This window comes from Drosophila ficusphila, unplaced genomic scaffold (assembly GCF_018152265.1).
Source record: "Drosophila ficusphila isolate 14025-0441.05 unplaced genomic scaffold, ASM1815226v1 contig_197, whole genome shotgun sequence".
Classification (NCBI taxonomy): Eukaryota; Metazoa; Arthropoda; class Insecta; order Diptera; family Drosophilidae; genus Drosophila; species Drosophila ficusphila.
This window is the reverse complement of record NW_025064091.1, coordinates 4,631,188-4,645,124: the sequence shown is the minus strand read 5'-3', so window position 1 is coordinate 4,645,124 and position 13,937 is coordinate 4,631,188. Positions and strand designations below refer to the sequence as shown.

The window sequence follows — 13,937 nt, the reverse complement described above, 5'->3', positions numbered from 1 at the left end:
AACCAAAAAATACAAAACAATTTTATAAGCCAAGGTGTAGTTTACAAATTACTATAAGTTGTCTATGCGCGCGATTTGCGTGTTGTGCGGTCTACAGGTATAAAGTGTTTTATTATTCACTAAAAGCTTTTCTAAACGCTCATCCATCGTTTACTTTAGGCTTACATCTCTAAACACACCAGCTCGCGCCTCTCTCTCTCGAAGAGTTACACATCTACGATCCCAGCGCAGGATACTACTATATAAAATATATTTAAAACGGAATAAAATGTGGAATATAGCGTACAAAGGAAAACAATCACAAAACGAAACAAGAAAGGTTTGTTGTCCAACTTGCGATATATGCATATCTCGGTATATACAGTGCACCATTTAAGGAGGAGGAGCATTAAAAGGAGCCAGTTTTGGGATGAGAGACGGAAAAGGAGGAGGGGAAGTTGGAGGTGGAGGAGCATAGAAGTGGCCAGCACCGAAGTTAAAGCTAGGAATCGGTCGGAAATCCCTTCCCGGCGGTGATGTTGCTTGTCCTCCGGTTCTGGTGAATGTGGCGTGATAGCTGGTGATCTCTAAGAGCCAAAGTGCTCCTTCTCCTGGTCGATGGTCGCAAACTCGTAGCTGCCCCGTCCGTCGAACTGCAGATAGTAGTCGTGGTGCGCCCACAGCGACTTGCGGTGCGAGACGGTGAAGAGCGTGATGCCCACCTCGCGGCAGTAGCTGTACATCTTGCCCTCCACATCGACGGAAACGGCGCTGGTGCACTCGTCCAAAATGGCGAACTGCGGCCGATGGTAGAAGAGGCGGGCCATCGCGATGCGCTGCTTCTCGCCACCAGACAGCACGTCGATCCAATCCTCGATGGCGTCCAGGCCGTTCTCGCGCTGCTCCAAATAGGTCAGCTGGACGATGTCCAGGTAGTGCATGAGATCCTCGTCGCTGTGGCCCAGGCGGCGCATGTCCTCGCGCGTGTGCGGATAAATAATCTATTGGGGCGATTAAAAAATTCATTAATAGCGCGAAAAAAGATTACAGTGGGTTTAAAAAATAGAAAATAACACCCACCTGATCACGCAGTGTTCCCAGCGTCATGTAGGGCCTCTGAGGTACGTAGAAGAGCTTGCCGCGCGACGGCTTTGTGACCTTGCCGCCCCACGTGGGCCACAGTTCGCCGAGGATGCGGAACAGCGAGGATTTGCCACAGCCATTGGGTCCACAAACGAGAACGTTTGTGCCGGATCTGCAATAAAGAAGTTTATGGGGGTCAATAAGAAACCAATTCGATGGTGCAATCCCATCTATGCTTACTTCACTTCAAATGTGAGCTCCTGGAGCAGAACATCGCCATTGGGCGTGACCAGCGGCACCTGCTCGAAGCGAATTATGTTGTCCTCGAAGCACATGATGCCCTTGTTTGGACCGAAGTTACTGGACGCGGAGCCGCCGTTTTGCGTGATGTTGTTGCCGTTGATCATGGTGCGTTCGTAGGTGCCCTTGTTGAGGTCGCCCAGCACCTTGATCAGTTCGGTCATGCGGGCGGTGAAGCCGGCCAGACGCGACATCTCGCGTCCGGCGAGCACCAGACGACCGATGGCCTCCGCCAGCTTGACCAGCATGCGTCCGTACGTGTAGTAGGCCTGCAGACGCTGGCCACTGTGCTCGCCGGACAGCAGGGGATGGTTCTCCGCGAAAAAGGGAATGGACACGGCATAGAAGCCCACGATTGAGGCAAAATCTACAAAGATGGAAAGCCATGATAAATAGATCCAGTGGGGAAACTCTTGTGAGCCACCTACATTTGCCAATTATGTTGTCGATGATGCCCATGCTAACGCGGAACTCGAGGAACTTGCGCAGGTGCGAACGCAGCTTGGAGTAGCTGGCTAGCAGGGTGAGCTTCTCGCGCACGTTGCCCTGGTAGAAGGCCACCTCCTCGGAGTTGGTGATCAGTCGGCTGTTCACGTAGCGGAACTCGCCCTCCAGCTTCTGCTCCTCGACGGTCAGACGGCCAGTGGGTCGACGCAGTCGGGTCAAGAACACTCCGGCGAACAGCAGGTAGAGCATCAGGATCGAGGGCGTTTTGCCGCCTAAATTCACCGTCAGGCGGTAGACATAGATGAAGATGTCCAGCACCGGTTTGCTGATGTTCGAGTACAAGTCCGTCGCGCTCTCGCAGAACTTGTCAATGTCAGTGGTCAGCAGCTGGTCGGCGTTGGCTATCCTGTTGTCCAGATTCGACATTTTGTAGTAGGTATAGCCACTGCAAAAAGAATAATAGGATTTTATTAGATAGAAGGTTTGCTTTACAATTCCCACAAGACTTATCAATGGGTAGACTTTGAGTGCTAATAACTCAATTGTGAAACTCACTTTAGGTACTGACTGTACAGGTGATGTGTAAGATTGGTACGGAATCTCAGCTTCAGCTCACCCAAACTCCACTTAAGGACATTGGTCACAACAGAGATCTGCAAGAAATGCCATCAAAATGTTATTAGTTTTAAGATAAGAACATAAAATATGATAAAGAACTAAATTTGGATAGTGAGATAAGAAGTAATAGCGGGTTGGTGGCACTCAAATCTTACCGCTGGAAGAGCTGTCAGATATTTAAGCAGCGCCGACTTGAATTTGGAGCGGTTCATGTGAATAATGGTGCTCTCCACCACAGTCGCATTCTGGATCATCCAGATGTCGCTCACAGATCGGCCGATCAAAGCGGCGGCCACCAGGAACAGCAGACCCGTCTCAATGCTCCAGAAGCCCGGGATGAGAATAGCTACATATCAAGGAGTAAATTCCATCTTAGCACTCTGGGAAACCAATTCCGGTGGGTCATCTTAGGGATTTACTTACGGAGAAGCTGGCGAAGCTGTTTAAAGAATACTGAATTGACCTGGGCCTTCGACGCCTTCTTCTCCTTCTTCTCGGCGATTGTGTATTGGATTTTGTCTTCATAGCCGGGTTTTCTAAAATAGAGGAAATTTATAAGAACTCGTTATAATGGTACATAGTTAAATTTCCTATTTAAGTTGTCCAAACAAACAAGGTATTTTTAGCAAAAACTAAGCAGGAAAAGAAAATCGTCGATTGTTTATTTATAAAATAAATTACAATTGTTGAACTCCCTGTTTATATATGATAGTTAATTTGAATATCGACCTTTGCTTTTGCAAGTGGTTACAGGCGAGCGTTTTATGTCTCCATTAACTTAAGTACAATAATTAAGGCTCAGAGACGACACATTGCATTTTTCGCGGAGTGTCGTTAGCTGGATGGAAAACTGCTGTGTCACCCGTAACCACCTTATAAGTCACTTTTAGGGGAGAGTATTAATCAATACATTGTTTTGATAGCAGACAAGTTTACACGTCAAGTAGACATTAACTTTATAGTCAAGAGAATGTTTTAAAACTATGCGTTCCTAATTCTATCTGCACTCCAGACAAATTTGATTACACTTAAGTGTTGTATTTCGAACCGGAATGCAGGAACATGACGTAAGAATAACATTTATTATTGATAACTTAAGGCACTCGATCCGTGCTTATAATTCAGAAAGCACATAAATCTATTTCGAGATAAACTCCGGTTGATTTGGCACATAATCCATATCGAAGGATCGTTTCTAAAAATCTCAATATTATCTACTTTCTTTATTTTCTTCCATCGTGACTTCTAATCACAAAAGACACACTTCTCTATAGGTCTGAAGTGGTTATTTATTTCCGCATCCGTATGAAATATGTACTTATAAATTCAAATAGGGAATCTAAAAATTCTTAGATGCTGACCAGCTCAACACAAATACCCAAATCCGAACCCCATAATGCTTGGCCGCAGAAAGGAACACCTGATTGTCCGACATCAGAAATCCGCAGAGGGTCGAAGTCTGCTGGATTTGGGCGATGCATTATGGGCCGGTTATGGTGTTGGTCGAAGCAAAGTACAAAGCTCGCGCTTTGGTTATCTGCGGAGTGAAACAAAAATCGCAGAGTCGCGATGACTCGGTTATTTCTTAGATACCGCCGCCCAGATCTCTGAATTATTCGCAGCGTTCTTCTATTTATTTATTACTATGTACATATTATATATGTTTATATCTGCGTCCGTTGTCTGGCCTTTCTTCCTCCTCTTTCTATAATTTTTTTTTTTCTATAATTCGTATATTAAACTTGTTTTCACCGCGCGAACGGTGGAACATGTGTTTGGGTCCATAGGTCATTCGAGTGGGTTTCCTCGGCCCGCCAGCTTGCTACTGGATTCAGACGAAAGCTCTCTTTTTTTCTAATCGCTGCCGATCGCCCCATGGGCGGCACATTGAACCCAAACACGAGAAAATCGGTTAGCCGCTGTGACTCAGATAGGCGAACACTGCGATTCCAATCAAAGTTCACGCTGGTTCTCCTCTGGCGAAAGCCAGGTTCTTATCGTAACTGATAGCTGATAAAAAAAAAATTGCAGGCAAAATCGGTTAGTCGGATGGGTAGACACACACTCATCGCCGGCGGGCCTGTGTTTACCTGTTTGGCTGTTTACCTGTTAGCTTTTACCTGTTAGCTTCTACCGGCACACACTCACACACACGCACACGCATACAGAGGCACACTTGAAGCCAACTCAAATTGGAAAGAGAGACCTTGGTAACGTGGCAATCGCTCGGCAGGTGCAAATGTCAGAACTTGGCTGCGAATCTGCATCGGAATAACGATCTCATTTCACGCACTGCCTAGGCTTTAATCTCGAATTATACAAATGCAGCTCAACTGCTTTCATTACTGGTTTTCACCTTTTTCTTTTTCTCTTCTGGTTTTAGGCCCTCCGATTATCAGGGCAAAGCATTTCCGGGGACAAGGTGCACAGTAATTGAGTGAATGAATCTCTCCTTTTTATTTTTATTTCATTTTTTTATGCTGTCTGTCTGGAATCTATTACGCAACAAGTCAGCCGGGGCGAGAATTTGTCTACCTGTGGAAAACAGAGCAAGGTTTACACAAATTAACACTTATTCCCCCGCACTGAACGGCAAAAACAAGAAAGAAAAAAATGCCCAAGAAATGGAAAAACGAAACCAGAAGCGAACCATTTTTTTCTTTTAATTTTATGGTTGCAAGTCATTAAAAGGTACGGCGCTGTAATGTTTAAATGTTTATGCTTTATACTCGGGGTGTCATCATGTACAGTTATGGGCACCGCCGGGCGGTGCCATCGAGCACCGTGTGTTGCAAGCGGATTCGGTGTTAAGGGGGGAAATACAATTAGAAGGCCTGAAATGAGGGCTATCTTTGGGAGTGGATTGCAAGTAGAGTATTAAATGAATCTTAGTGATTCTTTTTGCATGTTATTGGGTAATTATTGAGCAATAAAAATCAGTCAAGTTTTTTGAAAAATATTGTAATTAAGCCCATTTATGATCAATAATGTGGAGTCGTGTTTTTAGGGAAGGACTTTGCGCCGTGCAGTCTCCAGGTCCAGGATCACGACTTAAACAAAAAAAAGCAACTGGGCTTTAAACTTAAAGGTACAGCGCACACCATGAATTAAACCATATTTAAAAAAAAATTATTTTTCCATTAAAAAATTTTAGGTTAAAAAAAAATTTCAAAAATAACGATTTTCTTTTGACTTTGATTGTAAAAAAAACATGTTATAACAAACAAATATGAAAAACCGTTATATTCATGGTGTGGAGAATTTAATTTCAAACATAATGCAAAAAACCGCATTCGATTAAAATAAAATCTCTGACCTGTACATTGCACGGCGACTTTGAAAACACGACTTTTCAGGAGAAGCGTTTAAAGTTTACTTTTGTGCATGTCCGCCATATGACACACCCTCACTAAATTGCGTATAACTCTGAAAATAAGTACCGGACGGCTTTATGCTTTTAAAGGCTTACTCCCAGATATATTTGGAGTACATTAAGCCAAAAAAATTTTTTTCGAAAAAAAAATTTTCTAATTGTATTTCCCCCTTAAACAAACTCGCCACCGGTTACGTGTTCGATTGCAATACCAAGCTGCTGGATGTCAAAGTTGTTGGACTTTCGGACAATCAGCATTTGCATAGGTGTTGTTCGTTCAACTCTTTGCCGTGCAGAACTGCAAGGAGCCTGCCCGAATTCGAGAATACCCTTTTTCGGTAGCGGCAGCCAGTCGTACGTAATTAGTCATTTCGTCTAGCCATAATTACTGCTGATTAAGTGCTATAAAACACGTGCGATTCGCAACCTTTGGGGTAAAGGTTTTCCATTGATCGCAATCTCATACACAATAAACGATTTCTTCGAGCAATTTATAGCTAGCGTCACTGATAATCTTTCAGAAATTAGTTAGGGGCTTATGAGTTCTAAATCTCCTTCCTGTTGTAAAATAATTACATTTATGAATAATTACAGATGGCCATTCAATATAGCTTGTTTCAAACATTATCACCTTTATCAACTTTGTGCAACATTTGATTAATGGAAACAAAAAATATACAAATAAAAACATAATAAAGACGTTACTTGCAACAGAAGTAATTTATTTAGCTGAACTTTGTAGTGTCGAACCGCCGCTTTCATTGTATCAAATGTGAATCACCCCATAATGTTGGGGCACTCGAATAATGGTAACGCGCATAAATTTATCGGCCATCAATCCACAAGAGGCGGCACCTGAACCAAACTCGGCAAGAAAAAAACAAAGAAACGAAATGAAAAACACAAAAACAATCGCCGAGAGCCCATTAAAAGTCTTTCATTTCGATCGGTTGCCAAAGTGCAGTCCGTACTTGCACTTAGATACGAGTTTGTATGGATGTTTAACGTTTACAAGCTGGCGTGCAGAAAGGTGCGGAATGAGCTAACTGCTAGCTGGCTATCAACAAGTCGCTCTTGCCGATATCGGAATATAATGGCAGCAATTATCGAGTGGCACATGTAGCAACGGAAAATGCGGCAATGCACTCCACTCGTCCATCGCAATCTCTCTAATTAATTGGCTCTGTCATGCAAATAGTCGAAGTCAACTCAACTCAACTCAACTCCCCATTCCAACCGCCATCGCCCGCATTTTGTATTATTAAATTAGATCGAGTGCATTGGTTGGGTTGGATAGCTATAGCTTCAGTGGGCGGAGAACATCAGGCCAAGCCCCGAAAACCCTGATATATGAATCGAATATCGGGCGCGTTAACGACAAGCATAATCGGCACGAGTTGCGATAGCGTTAGACCAGTATGAGTATTGTAGACTCGGCGTGATACCGATTAGATTAGTGCCAAGAGACCAAGTCCATCCAAATGCGGAAACGTGGCCCTTGGCGGCGATTGCAAGTGCTCGATTTCGGAGGTCTTGATCACTATAATATAACACTTATCCAAGGAGTGCCAACGTCCACTTCTTGGGACTCACTTTTCGCTTTTCCAAACAGAGTGGCGCTCCAAATGCAACGACAATCTGTCTGAGGAAATGATTAACCAAAATGGTGTACCACTCTCGTTCAACAATCAGCCCACCCATTAAACTATTATACGAGTACATTAAAGCTCCAAAGCATTTGATAAAGAACTAGAGCGTTTCTTACTATCAAGAAAGTATTTTTACCTCTTAAATCTTAGGGAAACACAAACAATGGCTTAAATGGACAAAAGCAACATTGTTTTGCCAGCTCAATTGCGTCAGTTGCGGTGGTATACTTCAATTAAAAAGCGATTTCCGATTCCGGCCAACCCGCAAAAAGGGAAATTTAATGACAAATTCTCAAATGAAAAAAAGGAAAGTCAATCAGGTTTTGGTTTCAGTTTCCGTACGGAAATTGGAAAAGGCCTGCTTATTTTGACCAACAAATGGAAAAACATTTTATTCAATAAGCTCTCTTTTTCTTTAAGAAACTCATTGACCAATTTAAACAGGTTGTAATTTAATTGAGGCTGATGGCATTGCTCTTCTCTGGTTATCCTTGGGATTTGGACAGTGCACAGTAGGACAGAAAGGTTATTTCATAAACATATTTGTGCTCTTTCTTTCTTTTGGAAGTAACTGTAGCTTTTTAAAAGAGTTTTGATTACATATGTAAGTCCCAATCACACTGTTTAAATTAATTCCATAAATCTGCTTGATATTGGGAGAGGTGTGAAAACTTTTTGACCAGAAAACATTATGGTCAAGCTCACTGTGCGCAGGTGAATGGATCAATTCAAACCGGAATACAACGAAGGGGAAACGCGATGCACATCGATTGTGGAAGGAAAATCGATGGTGAAACCAGTTTGAAATCCACCAGATGACCCACAACAAAATCGTATGTTCCGCACACGCATGCACATATGTTCACATTGCGATTTTCGAGATCGAGAGTGTGTGGGCAAATAAATCAAAAATTCAATATCACGGGAATTTCGGTGGCCAAGACCGAGACCTTCCTCAATGGAGGTTCTTTATATATATGATTAATATAGAGGGCCAAATGGAAGGTACTCACCTCTTCTTGTTGGACATTTTTCCATAGGCGATTATCCAAAGGGCAGCCGTCATTCCCGCCACGCCAACGATGGCGCTTTGATTATTGGCCAACTTGCTCAAAGCCGGGGCCATTGTGTTAGTTGTTTAAACCTCGTTCGGAGTTGGAAATTCGGAATTTCAGCGTTTGCACTTCGGTTGCAATTTATTTTAGTTTTTAAAGTGGTCAAAACGACCCCGCACGTGGAAAAAATTATAAAAAAAATTAAATCTATAAGCCACGAATTTCTATTTTTTGTTTTGTACTGCTGTTCGATGACGACACACACACACAAGCACAAATACGAAGGAGAGAAGGATGTAAACACCTGGTTGTTAAACAGCCCTGTTTTTGCCTCTTCCTCTCTCTCGTTCGCTCTCTCGCTGCCACAGCCTGCTTGCTGCTTCTTCTTCTTTTGCTGGCGCTCCTTTTCGGGCCAAAGAGGGTGGTCGAAATGATTGTCACACACGGCGAACGCTTTTATTTATTCGATTCGGGCCAGGCGCATTTCTCTATTTGATAATTACACCCCACTCTGCTCGGCTAAATCGAGAAATCTGACGAGTAGAAACATGCGACGCGCAAAAAACCAGCAGAAACTGACCAACGTTGCTGGATGGAAAAACACCTTTCCCCTTTAACGTCTTAACGTAAAATACTAAAATCTGGTATTTCCTAAATTTGCCCGACGAATGTTTTGTTTTTTGAACTCTGGTTTAGATATCGGATTGTCCTAATAATTATATTACTTACAAAGTTTTTATTTAAATTGTTTATAAAAATTATCTTAAATTTTTTATTTGTTACCAAAAAATGCTTATAGATTAAACTGCTGTTTAAATGAATAGAAAACTTTTTGAGCTACCTGATGTTTAGATAATTTTACGCTATTTTTTGCCCTTGCTAACGAAGAATTCAGGTTAAGGTTAAACTTTAAAATATTTTAAAACAAACAAAATATTGAACAATTTGGAAACCATTTTCATCCGTGATAAAAATTGTTCCTTCTCTTTTTACAAAAAATTGTCAGTAGGTTTCATTATCCATGTATCCAAAGGAAACTAAACACGAATCAGCAGTCGACAGTCTAGACTCTAGACTTTTCTATGCTCAGCTTATCAAAATTTTGGGGTTCTTTTGCTACCTTCTACACCCATGAGTCGACAAAAAGGGTTATTATTCTTATCTTTTAGTGGCTAGCCGGCAGATTAAAGGTTATGAAATATGTAGGGCCAATAATAACTAACTACAGCGGTCTTCAACAAAATGTGTGTATTCTCTGAGAGTTCAAATCCAGCCAACAATTTAACAAGGGACCTTTGATGTGTCGCTCTATTACAATATAACTCAATTTGATGTCACGCCGTCAAAAGTCGCAAGATGGTGCCGCTGGCCAGGAACGCAGGGTAAATGGCCCTCGGCACCGGGCACAGTTTTCTGTTCAGCTTGGGTTCCGTGTTCCGTGGCTGCGATGCGCATGTCGAGCGATATGTGGGACAAGTTAGTCAACATGGCAACAGACCGCAACCGGTGATTCTTGACGAGATCTAAGCAGTGGCGCCTAGTCGCAGGAGCCATCCAGCCAGCCGTCTCGCCATCTCTCGTTTACCTTGCTGCAATCGAAGAGCGGCTTGCCCAGCTTGTCGTTAACGCGATTGTGAAACTTGCACAACCACATAGCCAGTTCCTTCTGCGAGTTCACATTGATGGGGTTAACATCAAGGCTGTGGAAGTAAACAGCAAACTTAGCTTTTGCTCCAAAAACGGATCTTAAGGCGCTTACTCAGTGCGAAAGTCCTTCGCGCAGAACTCGCAGGGGTACAGGCGGGATAGCACCTCGAAGAAGGTTTTCATGTCCCGCTTCTCGGTGTCCGTAGGGTTGTCTGAATAGAAGGCGGCCATGGTGTGCAGCAGGCCCCAGGTTGAAATGCCCAAACGAACCTTATCCAGGGGACAATCATCGCGGGGAGCTGCAACCTCGGCGGCGGTCACGGTCGCAACCTTCTCGGCGGCCGCCATGTGCTTCACCTGGCGGAGATAGAGGGTTTAATAAAAGCCTTGTTGTGCGGCATAAATAAAGAGGCTATCACATCACCTTGGCGCTCTGCACGTTAGAAATGAGACGCTGTTGCTTCGACCAGGACTTGAAATCGTTGCAAGTGCGGCAGTTGGAGTCCTGTTTGCCGGCTGAGGATGACGAGGTAGAACCTTTCCGATTCGCCGCAAACGGCGTATCCTGGTGATCGTCCTCCGGCTTGGGATTCGCCTCAGCGGACATGCTAAAATCGGGATCGCGAATCAGGCGGAGCACGGTGCGCTGGAGACGGCGGATTACCAAACGGGTAGCCTCTCGACTTAGCTCTACTTGCGTGGGGCTGCTGCTATAGTCGTAGCCGTAGTTGTGGGTCTGGCGCCGTATCAAGTTTGTTGTGGCGTTGGCGGGCAGCTCGGGAATCTTGAAACTTCGCTCGGCTATTGTGAAAATCATAAAAAGCATGCGCATGGTTGCCACCTTGTTTCAGAACGACACATTACTTTTGGAAAATCCGTTTGGTTGTTAATTTTGCTAAGAAGTGTAAAGCAGAAATCTATAATCCCAACGGCTAGTACGGGACGTTTACAAGGACCAATAGCAGGCAGACAACATTTATTTCAAATTCTACCGGCCATAAAGCAATATGTGAATCGATGACAAGTGGTTAATTGCAGCAGTCTGGCAGCCTAACGACCACTGGGATCGATAAAACATCGCTTAAAGAAGCGCGCACAACTGCCACAATTTAAAATAGGTAAGCCAGCAGCTAACTACAAAATTAATCTAAATATCTCAGCGGTGGAGATTACAACTTACATGTGAAATTGATGCAAGCTGGCGTTTGTGAGTGGTGCAGCCCAGAAAAATTTTGCGCCTTGGAACTGTTTAAAATAGAGTAACACATGTGCTATTGGCAATATTTATTAATTTTTCTAATCCAAATATTCAACATACACAATACAATTTTTTGAAGACTTTTCCGTACACTTCTACATTTATAGGTTTGGTTATCTGATCTGTGACAAATTTCGCAAAAGCTCTGTGTTTTTCATTTACGTAAAGGCACAATTTTGGTTATTGTGTAATATTAATACATTAAATTCACTTAGTAACAACTACTACGTCTGGCACGTGAGTAAGACAAGTTAACAACTGGCCGCCGGGTTTTGGGTTAGCTATTTTCTGCCCTGCTCTGGAAAAACTGCATCCGAGAGCAGCCTGCAGTGGTTAGACGTACGACACATAAATATAAATATTTTATAATATGTATATAAAACTTTCCCTAAAACGGATTGCAAACGATGCAGCGGCTGTTTGTGCAGCGTTAAAAAAATATGGTTTCGAGAGTGCATACGTGTAAAATAGTTTCTTATTTTTCAGTCGCGGCACCGTTTACGACCAGCTTTGGAACGCACATAAATTAAGCGTGTAAACATTACAAAAAAGTTAATATAAAATGTAAAATTGGCGCCGACTCTTGCTCCTCTGGCTAAGTGACTCCTCTTGGCATTCAGGCATAGTCCCTGAACATGGTGAACAGGCTGTAAAGGACGCGCAGGGTGGACTTCAGATCCATGTTGACAATGTCCTCCGGGCGAGCCTTTGGCTTGGGCAAGCCTACATCCTGCATGAGGTCGAAGGCGAATGCCACGTTGCTGACCATCTGATCGACGTCCTGCGGCGTCAAATGGAACTCATGCAGGGGCACAAAAAAGCCGCCGAGCAGTCCCATCAGCAGGCAAAGATAGACGCCGTCACGAAAGTCCGTGTTCAGGTCGCTGATCTCGAAATTCAGCTTGGCCAGGTGCTTGTTAACAAACGTAATTAGGGACTTCTTCACCACGGCCAGCTTGTCGGGCGCACAATCGATCAGCGTGTCGAAGGCGTCCTTTTCACATCGCATTCCCAGGTCATCGTACTCGGATGTTATCTGTTCCTGAAACTTCTGCGCATTCAGCACGCCCGCGTTCTTTTCCGCAATCACAACGGTCACAAACACGTTTTCCGGCAGGCGAACCGGTGCCCGGAAATGGCGAACCAAAGCCACCAGAAGATGCAGGATGGCCACGATGTTCTTCGAGTGAACGCTGGCCACCGACCACTTGGGGATCTTCTGGTGAAAGCCGAGTGTCTGTGGGAAAAAAAAGAAAGGGATAGTGAATTTTTGGCGGTTACAAATATAATTCTATAAATAGTTTCACTATATACATATTTCTGAATCATTAGACTAGCTAAGGGCAGAAAAATTATGCACTCAAGGTTCAAATTAGCCCTTTGTTAATCTAGAAACTCTTTTCCGAGGAAAAAAAGTTACAGCCAGGATACTCACATGATTAACGGCCTTCAGAACAATGTTGAGCTTTTCGTGCTGACCCTGTTCCGATTGAGTGACTTCCGGTACGTCCAGCTTCTTGCCAGTGAGCTTCTCCCAGAGCTTGTGCAGCACCTGGCCGTCGTACATGTCCTCGTCTAGTTGTTGGACGATGATTCGCTGCTCGGCCAGCTCGTCGTTGATCCAGTCGACCAGGATGCGCTGCAGCTTTATCACCTCGGGATCGTTGATGGACTGTGGATCAATGACGGCGCGCTGTTCGTGTTCGCCTGCAAGAAAATGAATGGAATCAATATGGAATTCAACAAAGTTTAGTAATTAATGCTTACGCAGGGCGTAGTCCTCCGGCGGGATGTCATATTGGCTGGGTGATCCGGGTGAATCGATGGCATATTTTCCCTCCTCCTGGACTTTCTTCACTGCAAAAAAAATTATTTCAAAGATAAAAAAATACAATCTTTAAGGTAAACAAAAACGATGACGACACAAGGCCATTACACAAACAAACACACACACCACGGCACTCTGATTTGTTTGTGTGAGTCAACAGTGACGCAATGTTCTGATTAATTCGCACATCTGTTCCCAGAAGAGCTCCTCCAACGAAAAGGGAGGAGTTTTCAGGAAACTATTGATTGTTTTTCGGAAGTTTGGAGGTTTAAGAATATATTCTCCTTAGATATGGAATACTCTCGTCATCGAAATAGATCTATTTTAAGCGATCCTACCTTCGCGAGTGCCGCGTTTGCGACCCAAAGTGCTGAATTTGTCCCAGAAACTGTCCTCCTTTTCGCCCTTTTTAATGGCAGTGGGCGTGTGCGGGGACTTGGGACGATTTAGAGTGGACATTGCGGAGTTAAGGCACTACGATTATTGGATTCTCTGAAACCGAGCTAAAACTTTGTGTTATTGTTTCGTTTCTGGCAGAGCTGAGCAATCAGTTTCCCTTTGGGGCTGCCACCTGATCGTAGATCCACTGCTGACGCTGTCCAACACTTGAATTCGGAATCCGAGCCGAAAAACAATCCGGAATTCGGTGTTTTACAGTAAATTAGTCTTTGCCTAAGTTAATTTACGTTAATCGCTTCCC

At 43.8% G+C, this 13,937-nt stretch overlaps 3 protein-coding genes across 5 annotated transcripts; all 3 read right to left on the bottom strand.

Annotated features, from left to right (window-relative positions):
- Positions 1 to 20: 20 nt before the first annotated feature.
- On the bottom strand, positions 21 to 9,088 carry LOC108097674 (ATP-binding cassette sub-family D member 3). The gene is made up of 9 exons (XM_017200130.1): positions 8,809 to 9,088; positions 8,463 to 8,632; positions 2,851 to 2,963; positions 2,583 to 2,773; positions 2,365 to 2,462; positions 1,791 to 2,254; positions 1,303 to 1,729; positions 1,060 to 1,234; positions 21 to 980 (listed from the first exon to the last, which is right to left on the bottom strand). Exons 2-9 carry the CDS (start codon positions 8,573 to 8,575, stop codon positions 567 to 569), a joined length of 1,995 nt encoding a protein of 664 aa, XP_017055619.1. The 5' UTR covers positions 8,576 to 8,632; positions 8,809 to 9,088; the 3' UTR covers positions 21 to 566.
- A 649-nt stretch (positions 9,089 to 9,737) lies between these two features.
- On the bottom strand, positions 9,738 to 11,559 carry LOC108097545 (FAD-linked sulfhydryl oxidase ALR). 3 transcript variants are annotated; one of them, XM_017199899.2, is made up of 5 exons: positions 11,470 to 11,559; positions 11,332 to 11,396; positions 10,576 to 10,992; positions 10,264 to 10,508; positions 9,738 to 10,204 (listed from the first exon to the last, which is right to left on the bottom strand). In XM_017199899.2, the coding sequence occupies exons 3-5, from the start codon at positions 10,981 to 10,983 to the stop codon at positions 10,042 to 10,044; spliced, it is 816 nt and encodes a 271-aa protein (XP_017055388.1). In that variant the 5' UTR covers positions 10,984 to 10,992; positions 11,332 to 11,396; positions 11,470 to 11,559; the 3' UTR covers positions 9,738 to 10,041. The 3 variants fall into 3 exon arrangements, with proteins under 3 accessions (XP_017055388.1, XP_043063267.1, XP_017055387.1); XM_043207332.1 differs by lacking the exon at positions 11,470 to 11,559 and having other exon boundaries at positions 11,332 to 11,447; XM_017199898.2 differs by lacking the exon at positions 11,470 to 11,559 and having other exon boundaries at positions 10,576 to 10,952; positions 11,332 to 11,439.
- Positions 11,421 to 13,822, bottom strand: LOC108097544 (beta-parvin). The gene is made up of 4 exons (XM_017199897.1): positions 13,576 to 13,822; positions 13,177 to 13,266; positions 12,845 to 13,116; positions 11,421 to 12,646 (listed from the first exon to the last, which is right to left on the bottom strand). The coding sequence occupies exons 1-4, from the start codon at positions 13,694 to 13,696 to the stop codon at positions 12,026 to 12,028; spliced, it is 1,104 nt and encodes a 367-aa protein (XP_017055386.1). The 5' UTR covers positions 13,697 to 13,822; the 3' UTR covers positions 11,421 to 12,025.
- Positions 13,823 to 13,937: the final 115 nt, after the last annotated feature.